Raw genomic sequence first — 24,279 nt, 5'->3', positions numbered from 1 at the left:
CGTACTTGTGTATGTCTGAGATAACTGTATGTAACTGTGTGATAGCAGGAAAGGAAATGACTAGAAGAGTAACACTGGCCTAAAACGGACATTCACACTTCTTGTTCCTGTTCTTTAGATGGTATTTTAGGAACCATTTTTTTAAGCTGTCAGGTGTCAAAATGGCAATATATGACTTTGTAAGAGGAGAATGCAATTTGAAGGATGCTACTTTCCTACCAGTGGTGTTACTTGCTATTTAAATGATTTTTTTTTAATATATTGAAGTGGTGAGACTACAAGATGACCATAGCTTTTTGTTTTATTATTCAAAGGTTTAACAGACAAACAGACTAAAGATCATCCTTAAGAAAGGATGGTGTAGGTGCCCAACACTTCTGATTGCCTTTTTCTCATCTTGGTTTTTTCATTGGCTGCCTCGTATGACCACTGCTCTGAAACTGAAATTGCAGAATAGGTCACATGGCAAATATATCTGGTGTTTTGGCTGAGACTAAAACTGCAAGTGAACCTTGTTCTCGTAAGAGATCTTCATGCAGCATGGTGCATAAAATCTCTTGAGACATTAAAATGGGGATAATGTGATAACTATCATCTGGGCACTGCAGATAAACATCATGCTGTGGAACACACAACTGCGTATTATATCACAGTCATGGAGATTTTGGGTGCTGTGGGTTAGGCTTCATGCCTGACGCCTTCCATTATAACAGTAACCAAGGTCTGCTCCAAAAGGAAAAATGGTAGCTGTCGTGATGCAGATAATATTCATAGAGAGGGAAGAGAATCTGCTGGGTGAAAAGAGTCATCCACATTGCTCCCCAGCATAGGCAGTGGGCCTGTGCTCGCCTGTAATCACACGTACACTGTGCTGGACACAGTGAGACTGGGAGCAGATAGCTCAACATAGATCTTGTGTGCAACAAATGGATTACTTCCTGTTTCTAGTGCCAACACAGAGAACAAACTGATCGTTTCTCTTTCTATAAAAGATAAATCTTTTATACGTTGGAGTGCTGTATCTCTCTCCCTGGTCTTCTGTATGAAATGAACATAATTCCTTCAACTTCCCTTCCTCCAGGGTTGTATTTTCTAAACCATTTGGAGACAATCCTCAGTATGCTCCACTTTCCCAGTGTGATAATGGGTATAGGATGCAGTATTCCAACTGAGGCCTTACCTATGCCAAGCACAGTAAAACCAGTCCTTCCCATGTCATCTCTCATGTAAGACATGTTTCATTTTTTACAGTGGCATTATATTGTGAACTTGGTTTTTGGCTTGCAGTCAGCTATAACCCCACCAATGCTTTCCTGCTACCAGGAACTAGGTGTTCCCTACTACATAAATCTATGTGAATAATTTCTTTTAAATGAACTGTATCAGGCTCATCTCTATTGAATTTCCTTTTGTTTATTTTGTTGGTATTTTTCTTACTTGCCAATATAATTTATCCTCCCCTCTGACAGCAAATGCTTGCTTCTGCTCCCTTCCAGTCCAGTGTCACCTGGAGACTGTAAAGGCTTATGTTTGGTTCCACTCTCCAAGTTGCTAACGGAAATATGGATAACCTCTGAGTATGACAGAAACCCATCACAATGCTGTCATATGGAAAAGCAGTTCTGACAGTGAGAAGACAACTGCTGTATCAAGCATGAAGGTGCTGGAACAGATACATTTGCCATTATCTTTTACTTGTCCCCCCGATTTGCTTTGACTCTTTGGTCATCCCTGTAGTGCAGGGATGACAGTGCCTGGTTAGAAATTACTGAGGCAGTGTTAATTTGAGCAGATAAGCTCATCTCAGCACCAGATGCGGGGTTACCACTTGTTTGCAGTTTTGCAGAGAAGCCATTTCTGGTTGCACTTGCATTTTGGGCTGCCCCCAAAACTTGCTCTCCATATGGGCCATCTCCAGTGAGAAGCATCATACCCAAAGAGCAGCAGCACTGCTCCTGCCTAGGGCTGTCTCTTGGGAACCCCTTCTTGGGGAGTGGGGGAACTCTGTGTGAGGGGAGCAATGAGGTTCTGCAGTTTCTGCATCTGTTTTGATAGCTTCTGCTGATTGTGTTTGAGCATCTTAGTATATCTCATCTGGCCTGTCACACAAAGTGTTCAGCACTTCTCATCTAGACCGTATTTCTGTAGTTTATCAAGAGGGAAAGATGTCACATCTCTTAACTTCAGAAGGCTTATAAGAAAACTTATCATATGTGCAGCTTTTGCTTTATCTGCTATGACAGTTAACACGTTAATTGCCAAGATTATTCCTGGAAAACATTTACAGAAGCTCAGACAGTGCTGAACTCTACAGCTTTTCCTGCTACACCTTCCTTCTGTGCCATATATGTGTTAGTGTCAAATCACTTATTTTTGAAAGCAAGAATAAATCTTGCTTGACCTTTGTTTATGCCCCGTCAGGAACACATTCTGAGTACCACTGGCTGGTGTGTCCCTAATCTATATATTGTCTCAAATTGTCTGGTACCTTGAACAGGCCTGTAAACACCCATGAGCTGCAAAATATGTCAAGTAATTGCCATAAAGCCTGCCAGCGCCTGACATGTCTTGGGGCTGAGCTGTGGGTATGTATGTGTGGCTGTGGGGTTATTTCCTGACTGAAACTATTTTGGCCCAGTTACAGTTGTGTAGATTCTGCAGTAGGATCCAGAACTGAGCCTCATGTGTACTGGCCCACATGAACAAATACCAAAAAAACATCCTGTATTTAACATTAAAGGGATTTTTTAAAGAGCATTTAATCTCAGATATTAACACTGCATTACAAGCTTTAAATATCTGAATATCTGTGTATTTTAAAAAGTAATGCTGTTGTGCTGATTTAGAAATGTCTGTAGAACGTGTTGCTTCTGACTGATGATCACATGCAGCCTTATATTTCTACCTGGATGCCAGCGTAATGTCCTAATCACTTATAAATACCACTGCGTGGTAGCAATAATAGTTACATAAATGTGGTATGTACGTAACTATTTCGCTGAGCCAATGTATTTCAGGGAAGCTGGGGTAATTAATTAGATAATATATGTACTCACAGCACTGTAGTGACAGCACTGCCTGTGAGTGCATCGTGTGATTTTCTTGCACAGTGACTTGTAATGATCCCAAGCTGTAGTTATTGCCAAGAAATACATGGACGGCTGTCTCACTGTTTATGTGAGTGGCATGGTTCTCTCTTAACCATTTGCCAAGCCATGGAGATACAGTTTTTGCTCCCCTAGCCTCCAGGCCATTTTTACCTGAAGACCTTAGTGCTCCCTATGGCAGGAAGGATGGTCATGCTGTACTCAGCCTAAATCACATTGCATGTACTGGAAAACACTGAATGAAGAGTGATGCGGGACTGGTTTTCTCCTCTCTGAGTAAAATACAATCCTGTGCATGTTCGGATACTTTTTTGTAATGGTGTTCTGGTTTTTGGCAAGCTGTGCACATTAAAACTGATTGGAATCAGCTCACAGGTCTCAAGGATTCCAAGGATTTGGCAGGTTTTCAATGTCTGCAGTTGCTAACTGTATATTATACATATAACATACCAGAATATATAACTATATATTCTGATTTTAGCATCCTTATGAAAAGGAAGTGGCTAAATTTGGGATGTGCATTAGGCTTTCCTGTCCTTAACTTCCATTTGTACACAGAAGTATGATGACTGCTGGAGAGAGTTCCCAGTTTTGGGAAGGGTTCAAACAACGCAAGTGTTTTCAGTTGGCCATCTAGTGAAGGTGGAGAAAGTTTTTTGTCTGTTGCCCTAGTACAGCCTAGTTTTGATACTGATGTCTGCAAAACCTGATGACCAGTCTATGGCAAGCACCAAGATGGTTAACCGCATTGAATGCATCTGGGAGTACAAGATGCACCCTAGATCCTTGAATTTGTAGTATGCTATCATACAAAAATTGAGAGTTACTTTATGCAGAAGAGACTGAGTACTGGTAAAGAAACTGAGTGAAGTCAAAGAAGAACCTTCAAAGCTATCAATATTCAAGCAATTATTACCTCATTACTTTAAGTTAGAGGCAACAAACTATCTGAATGCTATTTTTTTCCCTCTAGGCCTTTCCTAGCCTTTAAAGTAGGAAGGGAACCACTGGAGACGTGGAGATTCTGGCAACTGCAGAAATAGCCTGCAAAGAATAAATAACTTGTTCCAGAACAAACAGAGAAGTGGACACTTCATGTAAGCTTTTGGAAAAAGAAACCTGCCATAAGACATTTGCAACTGCATACATTTCTCACTAGGGTGACTGAAAGTATAGAGGAGGTATCCTGCTGTATGCAGTCTTTGACAACAACATGAAGTGGATAGTGTCTATTAGTCTTCAAATACAGCTTCTTGCTGTATTTCTGTAGCTTTGTAACTGGTGCCTTGTGTTAACTGATGTATTTTCAGTCCTGAATATATTTTCTCTATTTTTAAACATTGCCCAATCCAAGAAACTGCAGAGAAGATAAGTTCCTTTCAGTGCAGCTACAGAAAGATTTTGAAATGCTGATCTCTGTCATAGTTCTTAATACTGGAGTTTATATACAGATATGATCTTAAAACAGCTCCAGAAGGGAATCTATCCTAATAATTAGATTATGATTTTGGGTGTTTCCTTAAGCTCCTATAGATGAAAAGAAAGAAAAAAGAAATTTGAGAAATTCAAGCCTGCTGTTCCACCAGTGATGGGCAAGATTGGGAAATCAGGGAATTTAGTCTGAAAAGATGACTAGAATTCTGCTGTGAGCCAATTAGAAGCTCATGTGGAAAGAGGAAAACCTATTGTAAACAACAGTCTGTTTTCCAAGTTAATTAATATTATTAAATCTATTACTGGACAACAGATAGCAGGCAAAATTATTAAATCTGGTCTAAGACCACTGTTTCCAAAACAGAAAGATACTAGAAAATTATGATTAAATCTGAGATTCCAACTCCTAAATGAATGGTTTCAGCTGCATTTAACACTTCTTTTATCTATATATGACTTGAATTTTTGCTGCCACAGCAGCACACTATTTCTTTGTAACAGAGTGTGTTCGACTTAGCTAGTCCATCTAAGTGGATTTCCATCAATACTGCATCCTCTACAGACAGTATGGGAAGTTACTGGAATGTGCTGATGCACACTTGGCAATGAAGTAATTCTGCTTAGGAGCTGGTTATTTCCCAGTTGTTCACCACTTGTTTCTTGGGTCACATCTATTGTGTGTTATCCAACCAAGAGCACATGTCATTCAGAGACAGGATGAGCCATGTGGGTTTGTAGTGGAGCACAAAAGGACTTCTTCCTTCTGAGCGAGAGAATTGCTGAGATGATATATTATTTTTAACTGGCTTCTTTTGAAGTATCTGTTGTTCCTCAGATAGGCCACTTCAACTGAAGTGAAAGCTTCATCTTGTAAAGCCCTACTCAAGGATCAGAATGATTACTGACTAGACTTCTGGTAATCCACAAGCTGGTGTTAACTAGCAGCTGCCTTTTATGAGTGCAGTAAATAGAAAAGACATAAACTGTCTTCCTTCCCAGTGATGAAATTTGGATGATATGCTGAAACTGCAGCTTTATTTCACTGTTTGTCCCCAAACTGAGGTGTGGATAAGATATACAAATGTCAAAGCTCAAATAAAGGTGTGCAACTCTTTTGTTTCTACAGAAATAACTTTTCATCTTTATGTTATTTCTATGTTGATAACATTAGCACAGCAATGCAAGTATGCTCTGCAGGACTCCTATTGGTATGTGTGTTGGGCTAACAGAAAGGGGTTTTATGTGTATGCACAGGTACAGATTTTCAGAGCCAGATTTTCCTTTCCCATCTGAAATCCCATATCACAGAGAGTTGTATGGGCTGCAGTCTTACTGCAACAGGACAGCTCATGTCTTTCTCATGCATCGTGGGAGAGCTAGTCATTATGGTAATTAATATCAAGAAGTAGCATGCCAACATGAAGAGTACTGAACACATCCTCAGCTGACTGTATATACTTGGTGCGTGTCTGGTTTTAAAGTTGTAACCTCTACAGTCATTACCTAGCCTATATTTCCTGTGTGTGAGTGTATGGTTGGGTGTACACACCATGATGGACTGCAGAAGGAACCTGTTTTTTACAGGGATAGATTTAGCTAGCTCAAAAATACAAACATGGAAGGATATGTTCCAGTTTGAATATGCACAGTATTTTAGAAGAAAATCAAACTAGCAGCTAATCTATTAAAACACACACTCTGAGATTAAGGTATTTATACTTTTGGGGCTGTTATTCCAGAATAGAGAGCAGTTGGTGTTTTGATATTCTAATGTGTTAGCTGTATCTTAAATAAACCTGTGTTAAAGAAATAAGTGCTAAATATTTAGCACTCATGGTCAAATTCACCAACTTTTGACGTAAAGCTGAGTACAAGAACAATCTGGACTTGACTTTTGGATGTTGTATAATCCAGCCCCCCTCAAAACACACACAGGTAGTTCAGGTTGGTGAGGGTCATGTCCAGTACAGTTTTGAGTATCTTCAAGGATGCAGATTCCAAAACTTCTCCTGGCACCTTTTCTAGTGTTTCTGAAAGTTTGGGATTTGTTTTTGTTTTTTTTTTTTTTTCCCTTTTTTCCCCTACTATGTAGCTGGCTTTTTTCCCTTGTTTTCACTTGGGTCTGTTGCCTCTTGTGCTGTCGCTGTACATCTCCATGAAGGGTCTTCCCTTGCATTGCACAATTGGTGCAACAAGATCTCCCTTAAGCTTCCTGTTTTCCAGGCTGAACGTTCCCAGCTGTCTCAGCCTCTCCTCGTACATCAAGTGCTTCAGCACCTCTGACCACCTTGGTGTCCTCCCCTGGCCTCACCCCAATGTGTCCATGTCTCTTGTGCTGGGGAGCCCCGGCACCCACACAGCACTCCAGATGTGTACTCTCAGGTGTCAGATGGAAGGGGTCACTTCCCTCCACCACTGTTGCTGCTCCAGCCCAGGATGCTGTTGGCCTCCATTGCCACAAGGGCGCATTGCTTACTCGATGTCCACCGGCACACCAACGTCCTTCTCTGCAGAGCTGCTTTCTAGCCTGGGAGCCCAACTTATACTGCTGTGCCAGGCCCTATATGAAAAGAGAGATTGTTGCTCGTTTTAAAGAATTAGTGCTGAGATTATCCTTAACAACTACTAATGCACTATATATTAATACACTGCTGTTTTAATGGCAAGCAATGCTATCAACATGTAAGCAGATGTAAACTTCCCTGAGTAACAACAGGATCTGATAAAGGAGGTCAACCTTTCTAAATGCTGATCCGTTGAGCTGAAATTTTTCAGGTATTTGTTCCCCCCTCCTTTCCCATGCTTGTTTGTGCATTTTTTTCATCCCTTTAGTGTCAGTTTTGTCCCTGACACTATCAAAGGAATGCTTGGAAGTTACTGTCCTCTCTTGGGAAGCTCTGGTTCCCCTATGTTTGAAATGGGAATTTGAAGTGGGGAAAGACCTGTGGTGGCATTGTATTTGAGCCTACTGTTTTTCTTCTCTAAAACTCCTAAAATTTTGCCAAATTATGAGTTTCTCAAAGCAGGAGTTTGCAAGTGTCCCAAATAAATTTACTTGTTCCTTGAGCTAAAGGTGCTCAAGAAAGTTGAAATCTAAACATTTTCGTGAACCTCACAGATTTTTTTTTGGGTAAATATTGCAAATGCTTACCCACAGAGTAATTGAGCATACTATGGCACAAAGCTGAATAGCTGTTGAATTGTGTCCTCTGCAGTCTGTGGCGTTTGTGGCCTAATATGATGCTGAAGTACACGCAGAAAGTCTTTTTTTTTTTTTTGTCCTTCATCCTGTCCAGTAAATGTATGAAGATAAAGAAAAGCATCTTGAAAATGGGAAGGTGAAGTGGGAAGCTGGCTAGGTGGTGAACTTCAGAAACAGAGAAAACAACAGGACTTGGGGAGAATAAAAGGTGTCCAAAAGTCCCTGATTTTGCAGGACTCTGAAGTCAGGCTTGAAGAGGTGGCATCCTTTGGTTAGGAGCCATTACCCTGATGGGTACAGGTCCTCAGTGCAGAGTTAAAAACTCCTAATGTTGACTACCTTGAATGTACGCTTTGGTATGTAGTTTCAAATGACGTAGCTTTTAGAGCTAAGCACGTAGAAACCGGGAAACTCCAGGTTAAAGATTCTCAGTGCAGCTATAATTTGATTCTTCTATTCACATTTAGAATTGGATTCTACTGGATCTGCTGGTCACGGAAGTTGTGGGTGATGCTGTGTATATCATTGGAGACAAGCTTCTCACACGTGGCCTTGATCCATGTGCTCATTCACTGATGTCCAGCTTGTTACTTTACCATCTTACTCGGTCCCCAAGGCTTGCAGCAGTGACCAAAGTCGGAAGGAGCTGACTTCTGAACATACCAGGTATGAAAACCTGTGCTTTAGGTGTCTCAAGTGGGCATCATAACTCATCAAAAGTGATAATGTTGTCCTCAATCACTCTGGGCTGAAACTTGTGTCTGTGGATGGGGCTCTTAGGTCTGCCTCCCCCAAAAGACTGCTATGAGCTTATGGAGCTTTCCAGAGATTTCACAGGAGAAATCCCTGAGGAAATTTGCAGTAGCAACATAGTAAGTGAGATTATCCCTTTATGTTGTGCAAGTTTTATTCAGCACACACAGACTGTAGGCAGAGACTTGATGGAAGTGAAAGGACATAGGACTGTGTTTAACTGCATGATCTTCCTGTGTGTAGGCAACACCATGATCTGAGGCCACACTTGGCAGCTCCTTACTTTTCTTTTAATGCTTGACTTTTTAACCTTTCATGTTGTATTAAAAAAAAAGCATTATTTGTATCGAGATGCTACAGAATTAGTATACAGATGCACTACAGCATTAGTATCTTCTTGTTGTGAATTACCATGTATTTCCTTCTCCATTTCTTCCTATTTTTTTTAAATCCATCACCCTTGTATAGTTGTGGGTGAGAAAGGCAAGTTGCAATTTACACTTTTCAGGGTAGAGAGAAGGAAGGGTAGACCTATTCCTACAAAACCATGAGTTTATTACATAGCAGCTCTTAGTGTGTTTTTCTGTTTGTGTTTTTCAAACACAAACAATAACATGTAATTATTGTTGAGCCAGCTGTCGGTCTGCTCTCTGTGGAAGGAAAGCTGATGAAATACAGTTTTTCTCAAGTTCGGGGAACGGCAAGCACAAAGGCAACATAGTCCTGCACACACATGAGTTAGTTTACACCGAATGGCACCTTGCTGCTGTGGACTGTCATTTTAAAGTCATAAAAAACATCGTGTGCTATTAAATGTAGATGCTAAACACAAAAAGAATAAATTGCTGAACACAGCACATGACAGTTCAAGGATGAGGCTAGAAGCAGGATTGTCAGCTTTAGGGAAGCCAGTAAGAGTCATGAATGCAGTCAGATGAGCATTGTGAGTTGAATCTATGTGGCTTATATTTTAAATTCAATTACATTACATGTGCAGATTCCTGAATGAAGGCTATTCTGTCAGGATATTAATGGACTTTATTGATATACATTGCTTGTAAAAGAAATGGTTTAAGTTGAAATTCACTTGTTTGCTTCATTGTAAATGTGATCCTAATCTGGATGCTTCTCAAGACCAGCATATACACCACAATGAACTACATGAGCCCAGGGGGCTGTACCTGTGATGGAATCTTTCCAATATCCTCCCTAATGTCTTTAACACGTTGAACAGTCCCATGAAACTGATTATAAACTTGCAGTTTTAATTCACATTAGACCTAGGCCTATTCTCCTGAGCATGTAGATATGTGACTTTTCTTAACCTGGGAATAACTGCTGATTCGATGAAGGGATGTGTTGTTCATGGCGGTAACGTTTGTAAATGCTGTGAAGACACTTTAATTCCTGGGAAAACAAAAATGAATCCTGCAGACACAGAGATCTAGAGGTGTCCTGTTTGGTGCCGATTCTTAACATGGTTCTCTTTCTCACTAATTTAAATGAGTCATGGGAGATACAGATTTTGTGAAGGGAAGTTTCCAGCTTAAACATACTTAAATGAGACTTTTGCTTTGTTACCATGTAACTGGTCTATGCAGATTACTCATTCTATGTTTTTTTTTAATGAAATTTGTAGTTAAGTACATGTGAAGCAAACACATAGAAAACAGATCCTGATCTGGAACAATGGTGTTACTTTATTCCTCCAGTAGGATGTTTCCATCATACAAAAAATAAGGTTTGGGTGGATGGTTTTGCTTACAAAATGCTGCTAGCACTGTGTTGTTTTGTCTGACACTTGGTATGCCATGGTCAGTGGTTGCATCTGGAGGCCCTATATGTGTCTTTGCTTTATTTATTTATTTATCCTACCTTGATACTTTCCACACCATTTCTCAAAACTTTTTTTCCTCAAATGCCATTTATGGCTCTGAGAAGCTTCCCAGTCTTTCCTCAGGAAAAGCAAGGTTAGAATGACAGAGGACCTGTGACATTTGGGGCAGTTGATATAATGAAGGGTCAGGATCTAGACGAGAGTTCTCTAATGAGCAGTGGTGGGAAGCATTCAGCTAGTAATACATCTTCACATATTGATAGCTGAAGGCTTTCTATCATTTGTTCAAGAGTTTGGTTTTTTCTCCAAGTGAAAGACTAGCATTTGTGGTGGGGGAGGACTGTCTAATTGAACTTTTGGATTTGTCTTCAGGATTTTTTGTCTTATCTCTTGAACTTTTTTGGATTCTAAGTGTTGTAGTTCCTAGAAGAGAGTTCTAGCACCAGTGTTTTGTATCTGAGATCCATCAGTGTAAAACATACACTGAACAAATTAAAAATCGATATTTTGGGTTACCTTTGATGTAGTTATGTTATCTGTGATCCTTACTGGTCCCTTCCAGCTCAAAGTATTCTATGATGTAGTTATTAGTTACGAACTTCTGATACTTGTAAACCAGTATCTTATTTACTTTAAACTTCTTTCCTTCTCTTCCTCTACTTACAGGCAGGATGAAGGACCGGCTAAATGAGCTGCATGAATTAGCCAGGTTACACAACCAACAGTTTACTGAAAGTGAGGATGATGAAAATTCACCCCACGATGTTCTGCTTTATGAGACTGATTATGCCTTGGAAATTCTCCATAACGACATACAGAACATCCGGACAGAAAATGACTATCTAAAAGAGGATGTGAAGCGGCTCAGAAAGCAAAACAACCGCTTTCTTACTTCCATGCGCCGTCTTAGTAGCATCAAACGAGATACTAATTGTATTGCCAGAGACATAAAGGCCCGTGGAGAAAGCATCCACAGGAAACTTCACATAATGAGAGATTTCTGTGAAGATGCAGTAACAAAATATGGGGCTATGTCTGTTATTGCCAGGGTAGCAAAGAACCACTATGTTGACCTCATGCACTCATTTCAGGGAGCCATGTTTGAATACAATGCAGCAGAGATGAACCAACGAGAGAACTGCAAGATTCGAATTCAGCGGCAGCTAGAGATAATGGGCAAAGATGTTTCTGGCAACCAGATTGAGGAGATGATTGAGCAAGGCAAGTGGGATGTTTTCTCTGAGAATCTCTTGTCAGAAGTTAAGGGGGCTCGCTCTGCCTTGAATGAGATTGAGACACGTCATAAGGAGCTTGTGAAGTTAGAAGGTCGCATCAAGGAAGTTCATGAGCTCTTTCTGCAGGTGGCCCTACTAGTGGAGGAACAGGCAGACACCTTTGACGTCATTGAGATAAATATGCAAAATGTTGAGGACTATGTAGGAGAAGCTAAAGAGCAAGTGAAAAAAGCTTTGGAATACAGAAGAAAACACCCCCTCAGAACAATCCTCTGCTGCTGCTTATCCTGCTGCAGAAGATGATTGTCCCACTGAAGCTATCACAGACTAACCTGAATATCTTCAAAATCAGGCATTCATTCCAGTGACTTTTTTCTAATGACAACCCCTGTTGAATTTGTTCATCGTCTTTTAACTAAATGTGCTGAAGGCTGTTCTATTTGAGGCCTCCTAGAAATGTTGCTAAAACAATTTTTAATCTGTTTTTAATTGAAATGTACTCTGTTGCTGTAATTAGAGGTACAAGAAGATCTCTGCAGTGATACTTGCTTCAGATAGGCAGCAAAGAGGAATGAATGACGGGCTAATAACTCAGTCTAGGGAAGATGAGAAATTTCAAGAAGTAACTTTATTGTCTAAGTGACTCTGCAGGTGGTGCAGCCTTACCGCCTGGTGCAGCCTTACCGCCTGGGGAGACACAATACACGACAGAATCAGGTTTCAATTTTAACTAGTTTGGACCCTACTCAATGCAAATACTTGAAGAGATTTTCACTCTGGTGAAAGCCTGGTAGCAGGAGCAGGACACAGAACTAGTTTCTATTTCAACTTGACTTCCACCTGAATCTCAACAGAAGTAACTGCACCTTAAATGACAGTATGCACGTTTTGCTGTTTGTGTGCAAGTGATCGCTTTTCTCAATTTTGAGTATCCACAACTTTGTCAAGGTGGCTAGAAGCACTGCAACATCAAGGCACCTCACCGACTTTTAACTTGAGCCACTGTCTGCACTCTCAATTTCAAAACTGCCATGCTTTTATGCTTCTAATACATTCTTCTGCCAATAAACACTTCAGCCAGAAGAGAGGCATGCAGTGGCCTTCTGCAGCAGCACACACAAGAAGACAACTGTTGGGGAATCGAGAAGGCATTTTAGGGTTTCCTGTGCTGTCACATACACACAAACAATTTTAGTGGAAGGATTATCCTGTCAATAGACTTCTATTTTTTTAGTAAGAATTAAAATGGATTTTTTTATGTCTGTTTTTAATAATATGAAGGATTAAATTTATCAAAATGCAGTTTTACTGTACAAAACTATGATTTTTCTCCCACTATTAGGAAATCTCCACCTGGGAAGAAAGTAGACATATTTCTTCTGAACACCCGAAGAAGACAGAAAATAACATTTTAATGTCATTTCAGTGCTCTTTTCAAACTTGAAAGTAATCTTTCCTTTTGTGTAAAGGGAGTCTGGCCAAACTAGATTTAGAATATGAGGAGGTAAAATTGCAGCTCCGGAAACCACTGAAAGTCGTCCGTGAAACATGCATTCATGAGGTCTGGTGAGTGATTATAGCTCCTACTTCTGGAGGTTTTCCAAGTATTATATTTCTAGGTGGCTTCCTGACACACTGTGATCTACTGCTGTCCTCTGAATTAATGCAGGACATTTTTTTTTCAGAAGTTACTGATTTTTTTTTAAACTGCTGATCCTATTTGTACCTATTTTAATAAATATATTTAAACATTTCAAATATTTTGTATTTGGGAGTTTTCCTCAGGAGATGTGCATAGCCATCTCTCTGCACCAATCACAATGAAACTTTTTTTCTTCTGATCTTTTGAACACTAATTTTATATGTGCAAAAACACCCAAGAGTTTCGTACTGTTTATATTGATATAACAGCAAAATAAACTCAACTTCCATGCTTTCATATCCTAGTGGGAAATGCTTCTTAGCCAGACGGGCTTTTTTACACAAATAAAAGAGCTCTTCTCAGGCACTGAAAGTCCCTTTTGCTGAAGCACCTGTTTGTGATAACATGGAAGAGTTAGGAATGCCAATCTTCTAAACTAGAAGATATTTTAATAATCAGTGATGTCTTGATTATATCAGTATTATGCTTGCCTGAGGACCTCTCCAACAACCCCATGTTCAAACCTGAAGTGGGAGAAAGGAGGGTGTTGAGCTGGCACCATTACCAGTAGCTTTGGTGCTACTCAAGAAGACAAAGTCATTTACGCCATAGGTATTGCCATTCAGTGGAAGTCAATGGAACAGTGCATCTGTAGAGAAACACCCTAAACCTCCGAGGGTCAGCGTGTGGGCATGAATCAATGAGGAATGAAATATATATTTCATTTTGTCTGCATAATCTAGCACTCAGCAATGCTTTTGATAGAAATGTGTACATATATTTTTTTGTTGGTTTCTTTTTTACACATATGTATGTCTACACATGGAATAAAAGATTTCATAAGAAAATCTGAAAGTGCAGAGCGTTTTACATTGAATAAGCATCTCTGAGCAGCTTCTTGCATTGTGGAAGTTTAGTTTCAAAGCTGCTAGACTGATCTCTGAGTTGATGAAAGGAGATTAAACAGTGCCTAAAAGAGCCCTCCTCGTATTTGTTGCCACAGTAAATCAAATGTGTTCCATATTGAGATAGACTTACTATAATTTTTCCTATAAAACCCATGAAAAAATTAGTTTCATTTGTTCTAAAATGATTCTCTACTGCAAGAAAAAATAAAATCTATTCTGGCAGTTATGAGAGATCTTGATGATTTCATTAGTAGATATGCAGTGCTTATACTTGAATCTTTAGTCTGATTTGAGGCGCAGGGAAATAAAGCAAAAGCATGAGGAAAATGTAATTGCAGACCTTCTCTCCAGCCTGTTGCTGCAAGGAAGAAACTGAGAATTATTGAAATACCAGCTTGAGACCCTTTAACTATTTTTAAGTTACATTGTGAATAGAGGCACTTAAAAAATTATTTCCAGTAACTGAAGGAATGGTTCTCTTCCTTGCAAACGTGTTCATTGCTTAATACTATGTGGGGTTTTCTATCCCTCAGTTGTGTAAGAAATGAAATGTTGCCAGCCCACGAACTTGCCTAGTCACAGTTAAACAGACTGTTGAAAAAAGCTGATCACACTATAGCTGCAAAGACTCATGCCACACAGGATGAGTGGAAGAAGATGATAAAAGTAGCTTGATGATATGTTAGCATACTAATAACAGAAACTGCAGAATGAACATCTTCATGCTTTCTGAGGAAAGCTGCCTTTTCGCTCTGAAAGTCAGAACAACTCCTATGGAGATATATGTGGCATATTCCATGGTTTGTTTTTTAATTTTCCCTTATGTGGCTGACCCTATAGTTGGGTTTGAGGGGAAAACAGTTAAAATGTAAGGGTTCAGCTTTTAGGGTTGTTGTTAGTTTGGTTTTGTTTCCTACTGAAAGCAGTAGAAACTTCACAAACCTCCCCCACACCTTTCAAATTTCAGCCCTTCCTGAAGTGAAGGAAGGAGAGAAAGGAGAATTGGCAACCAGGCACACCTGGCTCCTTCTAAAAATATAAGAAAATTGCATAAGTATAAAAGAGGAAAAAAAACCCCAACCTATTACAAAATATAATGTTTGATATATAATGGTGAACTTTCTGGATATGTGTATGAGACTCCATTTCATCTTTTGTTTTGTTTTGGCTTGTTTTTTATTTTTGTTTGGTTTGGTTTGAGCTTTTTGTTGTTATTGAGTGTTTTGAATGGATTTAATTTTAGAGAAATGCCAGTGAAACAATTGCTACTTCAAAGCAAGGGATTCAGACTATGGACACATTCGCACACTGTAGCAGGCATCTCTCTGCGTGTGTTTTGGGAGAAACTTCTTGAAGTAAAGCTATAGATACATGCTTAAGACATCTTTGTTCTGGAGGCTGAACTGAGTAGCTAAACTAAGCCTTTCTAATCTAACCCACATTAAGGATGTTTTGAATGCACAGCCCAAGTTGTATTTTGTAATTTCTTGAAAACAAAGCAGGTTCTCTAGATTTTTAAACCATGGAAGATATCTGGAATTTATCTGAAAAGGAGAGCTACATGTGGTTGTTTCCATCTCTAGGGAAGTATCACAGATATGATGAAGGCAGGAAATGGTATCCTTTAACAGATACTGCATGTGGTGATTAATCTATTTCCGACACAATGTGATTTGCACATGGAGCCATGGTATTTGTTTCTCTAATATGTAAGAAGGTGATAGCAGGTCTACCTTCTTCCATGTTTTTAGCATACTGCCTTCATAATAGCTGAGCTGAAGCCAGTAACAGCTGGTGGAAGACTGCTCCACTGTTACACCTTAGCTTACAGTGCATACATTGTTAGGGCATAAAGTCTTGACAGGAAAAAGTAACATTTTCGTATGCTTTTGAGAAATACAGAAGAATAGAGAATGAGATAACTGATGATATTTCTCTACTCAGTGCTCTGCTGCAAGGCACAACCCTACTGAACAGGGAGCAGTGCTAGCCATGCTATGATGCCCATTCTAAGCACATGATACAGCAGGGTAAGTTCCAAAAAGCTGTTCTTTCATTCATGGGCTCCAGCGAGTGAATAAAATTAAAGGAAAAGAAGGTGTGAGTTTCACATTTCTTCTTCATCTATGCAAAATGTTAACAATTCACTTTTATTGTATGTGAGAATTATTTTCCTTCACTGGCATGTCTTGTGTACTGGGGGTCTCTGAGCAGTAACAGGCTGAAGAGGTTAGACACCACCTGCACCCGCAAATTCGCAGCACAGACGGCTTACAAAGGGCCAGCTACAACCAGGTTGTCCAACAGCCGAGCAGTGTCATGTGCTCCTGTTCTTACCAGGAAGCAGCTGCCCACTGCGTGCCCCCTCCAGTTTGCCAGAGGCTGCCAGTCTAGCCTCCCCAGCCTGCGTTGTACTGGGTTTCTCATCCCTTGGGGGCAGGTTCAAAGGTGGCAAAGTTTAGCGGGATGCAGAATGACCATTTTCTCCTCTGGAAAATGGTCAGCAAAGATGGCAAGAGTGGGAGCCTGTGTGGTGACAAGGCCAGTGATGGTCCACTTTCCCATTTCCCATTCCCATTCCCCTCTTAACAGGGAGGAAGGGCAAGCTCCCAGTGCAGGCACTAAACCTGGGTATTGCAATAGGTGCTTTCACAGATGATGCATGTAGTGGTGATTGGCAAAAAATCTTTCCTCTGCAATATCTTTCCCTAATGACGCATACTTGATAGCTTCAGACCCTGTTGTTTCTGGTTTTCTTCTATGAGCAAGGGAAGAGCTACTGCAGGAAACAGCTGGGCATAAATAAGCTAAACGCCAATAACTAACACCGCGTTTCCAGAGAGTACCTCTCAGTTGGTATTTCACCCGGCAGCATCGCCCGAGGGAAGGGGAAGCCGGCAGAAAAGTGCTGAGTTGTTTCACTTTTTGCTGCTTTGAGCTTTATAGTTGCGAATTCCCCCCAGCCCTCTCATTCCCCCGACTAACCGCGGCGGCACCGCGGCCCTCCCCGGCTCCCCCACCCTTCTCGCTTCAGCGCGCCCATGGGCCCGCACGGAGCGGCCCTGGGCCGGCAACCCCTATCCTCCGTCCGCACCCCAACGCTCCCCGCGCTCTCTTCTCAGTGCCGGGCCGCGCCAGCCCCGCGCACCTCCCCCGCCACCCCCCAACTCTTCCGCTCTGGCTCTCTGTCTCTCACGGGCCCCACGGCAGAGCAACGCTCCCGGCCCGGCCCGGCCCTGCCCGCCCGCCCGCTGCCGGGAGGGGCCGCTCGCGCCCGTAGCCCTAAGCGCTCTGCGCCCTGCCGCGCAGGAAATCAAGGCGGGAGGACGCCGGTGGAGGGTCGCAGGGAGCGGCGGGTCGGGCGGGGACGGGAGGAAGGGCCACCTTGGATGTAGGAGCGGCTGGGAGCGGCTTCTGTATCTGCACCAGGATGGCCGAGTGGTTAAGGCGTTGGACTTAAGATCCAATGGACGTATGTCCGCGTGGGTTCGAACCCCACTCCTGGTAGAAGTCAAGTTTTTTTTTTCCGGAGCCCTCCTGCTTTGCCGAGAAGGACGCGGTGCTCAGGCTGAGGTGCGGCCGCCGGCAGCTGCCGACCGCGGCGGGAGGCAGAGGGGGAGCGGCGCTGAAGCGGGCGGCGGCCGGCACTCGGCCTGCGGAGCAGCCGCGCCGCTGGGCCGGCGAGGGTGGTGTGAGCCGGCTACGGCTGAAGCGGGCCTGCCTGCCCCGCCCGGCCGGCTGTGCTGGGCCTCTGGGCTTCGCGTTGAACACCTCAACCTTAGCTTAAAGTTGGTCGGTTTCACAACTTAATCTTGAGGCGTTTATATAGTATATGTATCTATTATCTATATACGTGTGTATGTATATATATACGTTTTTTCGTGTCTCTGGCAGGCAGCTGGGGCCTGGCCCTCGGTGGCACCGTGGGTGTCACAGCCACGCTGTCACTGGCGGCGGGACAGGACTGAGCGTGGGGGGTGACGGGCCCAGGCCGCTGGGTCCCTACCGCGCAGTGGAGGCTCCCGTGCCGAAGGAGCACGTCGGAGGCCCGTTCCCGGCGGCGGTGGGTGCCGCAGCTCCCCGCGAAGGGACAGGGCGCTGCCCTTCGGTTTCCGTTTTGTGTAGTTCACGGCAGCTCCCCACGCGAGTGCCTCACAGCGGAGCTGCACCGACCGGCTCTCCGGGGGCCTGTGGCACGCTGGGTGGATGATGGCCCCCTGCCTTCGCCCACCCCAGGTGATCACTTGGTTGCTCTAAAGCGCACTTTATATATTTTTGTTTAGCTTATTTCCGCACCCCTCCCCCCCCCCCCCCCCCCCCCCCCCCCCCATTCCAAGCACTTTGAATGTTTTGAAGGCTATATGGCAACCTGACATAGTGCTTTTGTAACAAGAAGTGAGGGTAAGTACGGCATGCCCCAAGGTATGGGATGAGGGTGTGAAGGATGTCTGCAGGTGTCGAACCTGCTGAGATATCCTCAGCCAACCCCAGCGTGTGGAGGGAATGCAAACCCTGCTTCTGGGGTAAGGGTCCCTTAGTGCTGCCTCTGCACTATACTTTGCCAGGGGTTCAACTGGAAATTAAGCAGAGAGTGAGCAGGATTTCCAGACTTTGGTCCTAGGTCTGTTTTATTTAGGAGGATAGATGTAGCAGCTGCAGTAGGTGTTGCAATGTGTAATTTTCTATAGCATGCTTTTGTGGTTTGTTTGCATTTTTTGGCAGGGTATTATCCTTGTGTTCTAGTATATTGAAAATGCAGGAAGCACAAATCAAGTGCAAGCTGACACATTTTAAAATATTAGTGTTTGCCAGAGCATCATGGTCAAGTCCTAATACAAGTAAATAACAGTTATTCTTAGCCACCCAAAAGTTCCCCAAAATGAGCTGTATAATCATAAACTTTCGGTTCAAATGTATCATGTGATGATACAGGCTAATTAAAAGATAAACTCTCAAGAAAAAGATAACTTGGGGGCCTTCAATGCAATAGGAAATAGAAGGTGAAATGTTTTAGATGGAATATTTTATTTCATTTGGCATCACAAATGGGGAAATATAAATGCAGAAATACGATAATCAAGAGGGAGTTGTGGAGAGGAGTGTGGTCTGGTGGTGAATTTCTAGGTACATACGTTGTCTTTTTTGACTGTTCACACAGTTAAATTGTAAATGCAAAACTTAGTGAGCTTTCCAGAACTGTTCATTAAAAAGCAGTACTGGCAAGTTCAAATGTTGTATTAAGTAAATATTTGTTCCTCTTCTTCATTAAGGTACAAATTAGTAAAAATGAGTGCATATTTGAAGGTATGTTTTACTTGTAATATTGTAATGGAAAAATGCTGCTCTTCAGAAACCCACATCTTTGAATACAAATTGTGTAGTCCTGCTTATGTGCTTATTTATGAGCATGTGTACATACAGTAAATGCTCATGTAGATTTTGTGGATGCAGTGCTGATCTTGATGAAAAGTTGGCCCCAGCTATGTCAGTTACAGAATGAATTAGTGGCTATTCAGCATTAGAAGAAAGAAAAAAGAAAACTAAAAATGACTGCAGTTTTTACAAGAACATTAATCACTGACCAGACTGAAAAAAAAGGCAGTTTTTATGCTAAAGCAATGTACAAAACTGGAGTTCTTGGTTAGAAATGCTTCTCTTACAGACACAGGCCTTTCCTGACGAGATTTGTTTTGCAGAGAACTTCCCTCAGTCCTTTGGTGAAACTGTTCCCTGCTTTCTATAATGGCTTGTTAGAGCACATGCAGCTCTGGAATGGAACAGAAGGCTTTTGAAACTTTCCTGCTCTCAACAAATTTCCATAAAATCTACTGGCAACATGTCTCAACCCCTTTCTACACTTCTCCATAAAGGATAAGCTGCTGGGGTTATTGGTTTCTATTTTAGGTGAAGTGGCAGGGTGGTGTAATGTGTTTCAGCTCCGGAGCTGACTGTGATTTTGATTTAAGATTTTTATTTTATCAAGCATGTATTTTTCCTTGTTTTTAATAGCTTCCTTGTTAAACCCTCATGAATTATTGGTGGTTGGCTTTGCAATTTGACATTCTTACATGGTACTTGTTACACTCTGGCCTTTAGTTCAAACAATATTGCTTTCCAGTGAACTCCGTTCTTGTTTTTCTACAAAGGTCATTATCTGTTGGATCTTTGCCCCAGTTGTTGAAGAAACTGGAAAAAGTATAGTGACTAGTGCTAGAAACTGTAATAAGTAAAAGAGCTTCATAGGCACACAGTTGAATGCTACCCTGATGAATCAGGGGTGTTTCTTCTGCTACTGCAGATTTCCTGTCTCATGAGCAGCCAGTCAGTTCAAATAGATGATTCATAAGCAGTCAGTCATTTTCGTGTTCCTTATTTTGTGGTATCCATCTTGAGAACCTCAGTTTGATTTGAAGAAATACAGAGCTTTTGCAAATGTAGGTGAAATCTATGTACCATTCTTATTTTAAGCAGTCTCTGAAAAAAAAAAAATTGTATGTTTCTGAGCCGTCAGTGTCATTTGAGATACTTGTAATTAATATTTTCATACCTCAATTTCCAATTGTGTAAAATAGAGGTTAATAGAAATATAACATTGGCAAAAGGGACTGTTTGAGTGAATTCTTTCTTGTTTGTGAGGAATTCGGGTAGGCACGTACATACTCTGGTCATGTTAGACAAGCCCATGAGTAGACTATCAATGAATTTGGATTATAACGTGTAATGAATAAGATACAGATGCAGGCTATGAACTGTGAAGGCAGTATTGAACATCCTATTAGTCAGCAAGCACCATAGGATGTGTGCTGGACATGGTGGGAGTCTTACGGGAAGACAGCAAGCCTTAGTTTAAAGGGGATCTAATCAGTAAGAAGGCAACCTGTTCTTGAAATGTTATTTAGGTGATGGTTTAGTATAGTTTAATACTTTTAAAAAACTTTCAGCAGCTTTTTTTTTTTTTTCAGTTACATCTTAGTATGTGATGGAAGCATGTATTACTGGTATGCTTCCATCTATATAATACTATATAATTTGTTACTTCAGTTAAACCATCTTTACATCAATCCCAGTGACCAGTATCTCATATTGAGGGAAAAAGTGTAAAAAGGCTATGAAGTTCTTGTCTGTTATATAATACTGTATGCAGGATGATCAGTAATCTCTCTGATTCTTACTGCAGACTAGTTTAAAGTCTGTAAAGTAAGACTTGTCTCTGATGTCAGTGGGAACGACTGCATGTAAAGTATTTGGTAATTCTTGAATTCTTCTCATTTTGGGCCTATGTAGCAAAAAAAAAAAGGGGTAGACAATATTTTCTGGATTCTTGTTCTTGTCATGATGCTTGATCAAAGATTACCACTAAATAGTATAGACAGTTGTGTCACTGTTTGTACATGTGTCTTTATACAGATTCATTTTCAACAGCTGCTGGGCTGCTGGTCTGCTGACTGCACCTGATGTTACTTGCAAGTTCTTACAGTCATTTCTCAACAGACTCAATAGCCACAGCAACCAAGTGTCATTAGCAATGTTAGCTAATTCTTCCTCTTTCTCCAGGGCATTCATTACAACACACATTCCCAAACAGATCCTTGCAACATTTTATTGCTTAATTCTTTTTCTTGGTTTTGATACAGAAAAATAAGAGATTTTCTGCTAGATTAGGTCAATCCAAGCAGCAAGCTCTGGGGAGCTGTACTGTGGTAGTAGCTTGATCACCCTGACCATGGCGTTGATAGAACAGAATGAGGCTCTGCATATCACTTAACTGCAGCACAAAGCCCTGCAATTTACTTAAGGTGATGATGGAGGTAGGTTTACTCTTATGATAGACAGATGAGCCCTGCAAGTCTTGCCATGGTCACTTAAAGCATCATCACACCCAGCATTACCCTGAGGGTTGCTCTGTCAGAATTAGGGTGGTCTAACATAGCCATCAGAAGAGACCATGTGCCCATCCTTCAGCTGCCACAGTTAGTGTCTCACATTCAGCTCAAAGCCACCTTCAGCAGCAGAGCAAAGGGCAGTAGCTCTCCACTGGAGTAAAGGGCTGTGGGTGTGAGTTGCTTTTTGCCAGTTCCCTCTCATCAGGAGTAATATGTGCAGGTGGTAACACTTTAAATCAGCACAGCATTACTACTGAAGGATGTTTCTGAAAGCATTTAAAGACTGGTCTGTGCACTAGATCACCTCCAGTTTCGGGATATTTTCGCTTCTGATGGCTTTGCTCTGGTGGCAGTGGCCTCTGGAACAAGGACAGAGCAGACAAGTCATAATTTACAGTACAGCAGCAAGGTCCATCAGAGTACTCTCTAAAATGCCTTAAAATGAAGCAAGCATAATGCAGAACATTGCAGCCAAGATCTCTGGGATCTTAGGGCCTTGGCTTAAAGCATACTAACATGAATTTTGGGGGGATTTTTTTGGTTGCATTGAATTTGTCTAAATTAATTGATTCTTTTTTTCTGCAAGGGAGGAGTTTTTGTCTGGAGACTGTAGAAAATGTGCACACTCTTCTGGAGATGGTCTTCCTGAATGTGCAATTACAAAAATGCCTTCCTTTACCTATTGATTTTAGGAGAAGAATGCACTTTCTGGTTTCCTTCCTTTTCCTTGATTGCTGCTTCTCCTTCACCATCTGCCCAACTGTCACCTTTCTGGATTGGAAGTGCTACAGGATCTTCCCTTCAGACCTCATCTGCTTCATTTTTAAGTATTTGCTGAAGTGGTTCAAGCAGTTCTTGGCAAGAGACTACTCCCCGACCGTGTGACTTGGTGGATTTGTGACACCTGTCTCTTGCTGTTTCATCATGTGTTGCAAACTTTGTCATATGAGGGTGGAATTGCTGGTAGGAAGTACGGGCTTCATTAATGAGTTCTGTTTCACAGCTAATCCATGTTTACTGATTGACGTGCATATGTATTTTAGTTTCACTTGTCCCATCTTATATCTCTGTTGCTATTTTCTGTCACACTCCTACCTTTTGCATTTTATGTACAGATCCAGCTGGACTAGGAGTTAGCTGTTGCTGAAAGAGGCAAACTGTCTTTCCCCTGCCCCAGCTGTATAGCACATTCTTATCACTTCCCTCTTGTATCACTCAGTTGTTTATTATCAAGTAATACGTAACAAACAAACTAATTGATTTAATGTTATTGGATCTAAAATTAATCTCTGAATATTAATTATAAGAATCCATTATAATTATCATTATAAGAACTTTTCTGTGAAGAAATGTGGAATTTGAGAAATTTTCTTCTGTGTTTTGGACTTTCTAGCAGACAGAATACAGATTCACTAACTGGTTTTACACATCCCGGAGTGGCAGAGCCTGGAAGATCCCCCTGGAGATCATCTAGTCCACCTTCCAGCTCAGAGGAGGGTCAGTTTGAGCAGTTGGGTTTTGAGTATCTCCCATGGATGAAGACTTCACAACCCCTCTGGGTAAGCTGTGCCAGTGTTTGACCACCCTCGCAGTAAATATAGTTTCTTCTAATGTCTTAAAAAGAAGTGGTTTATTTCGCTTAAGGCATTTTTGTATGTTTAAGCTTAGCTCAGACTTACAGATCTGTCTGCCTGTAGATGGTAAATGATTGTATGTTTTCTCTGTGCTTAGGTTTTTTGTTCCTAAACATCCCAAGATAAAATGAAGGAACTACAAATGCCACAACACATATGAGGACACCTTCTGGATAAATGGGTTTGCTACTGTGTGCATTTCACTGAGAGCTCTATTGAGAGAACAAAACCCCTGCAAAGATCTAAGCAAGTGTTTCATTTTAGATAGTGAAAGCAATTCCCCAAAGTTTTGTTGTCCAGATAAAGACCAAGGAAGTGCAATATTTCAGTCATAAATATGTAAGGTTAGTTTCCTGTAAGAAATTAGTACCTGTGTCTTAGCCAGAATCCTGTTACGGCATTACTTATTGGAAGACCATTCCGTATCATAGAATCATAGAATGGTTGGTTTTGGAAAGGACCTTAAGATCATCTAGTTCCGACCCCCCACCCTGTGCAGAGACACCACAATTAAATTTCGTGATCTACATATGAGACTGCTGTAATTTGATCTGAATTTTCCTTTAAAATGGTCTGGGAGCTATAGTGTTAAGAAATGACATCTGTCTTGTTGAGTTGAGGGAAGGTAATGCAACCAATAGCAC

The 24,279-nt window shown here is 41.4% G+C and overlaps 1 protein-coding gene, 1 long non-coding RNA gene and 1 other non-coding gene across 4 annotated transcripts; all 3 read left to right on the top strand.

Moving 5' to 3' along the window:
* Nucleotides 1-7,967: 7,967 nt before the first annotated feature.
* On the top strand, nucleotides 7,968-11,952 carry STX11 (syntaxin 11). The gene is made up of 2 exons (XM_057406870.1): nucleotides 7,968-8,409; nucleotides 11,000-11,952. The coding sequence occupies exon 2, from the start codon at nucleotides 11,005-11,007 to the stop codon at nucleotides 11,869-11,871; it is 867 nt and encodes a 288-aa protein (XP_057262853.1). The 5' UTR covers nucleotides 7,968-8,409; nucleotides 11,000-11,004; the 3' UTR covers nucleotides 11,872-11,952.
* Nucleotides 11,953-17,538: 5,586 nt separating this feature from the next.
* LOC130597917 (uncharacterized) lies at nucleotides 17,539-23,958 on the top strand. Of its 2 annotated transcripts, XR_008971882.1 has the most exons (4): nucleotides 17,539-17,622; nucleotides 22,694-22,971; nucleotides 23,395-23,560; nucleotides 23,733-23,958. It is a non-coding gene; the product is annotated as an uncharacterized LOC130597917 (long non-coding RNA). The 2 variants fall into 2 exon arrangements; XR_008971881.1 differs by lacking the exon at nucleotides 17,539-17,622 and having other exon boundaries at nucleotides 21,192-22,971.
* TRNAL-UAA (transfer RNA leucine (anticodon UAA)) lies at nucleotides 17,543-17,625 on the top strand. The gene has a single exon. It is a non-coding gene; the product is annotated as a tRNA-Leu (tRNA).
* Nucleotides 23,959-24,279: the final 321 nt, after the last annotated feature.

This window comes from Pezoporus wallicus, unplaced genomic scaffold (assembly GCF_028554395.1).
Source record: "Pezoporus wallicus isolate ANWC-B61680 ecotype Strahan unplaced genomic scaffold, APGP_CSIRO_Pwel_v1 scaffold_6362, whole genome shotgun sequence".
Taxonomy (NCBI): Eukaryota; Metazoa; Chordata; class Aves; order Psittaciformes; family Psittacidae; genus Pezoporus; species Pezoporus wallicus.
The sequence above is the reverse complement of the archived record's forward strand: the minus strand, read 5'-3'. Positions and strand labels throughout refer to the sequence as shown.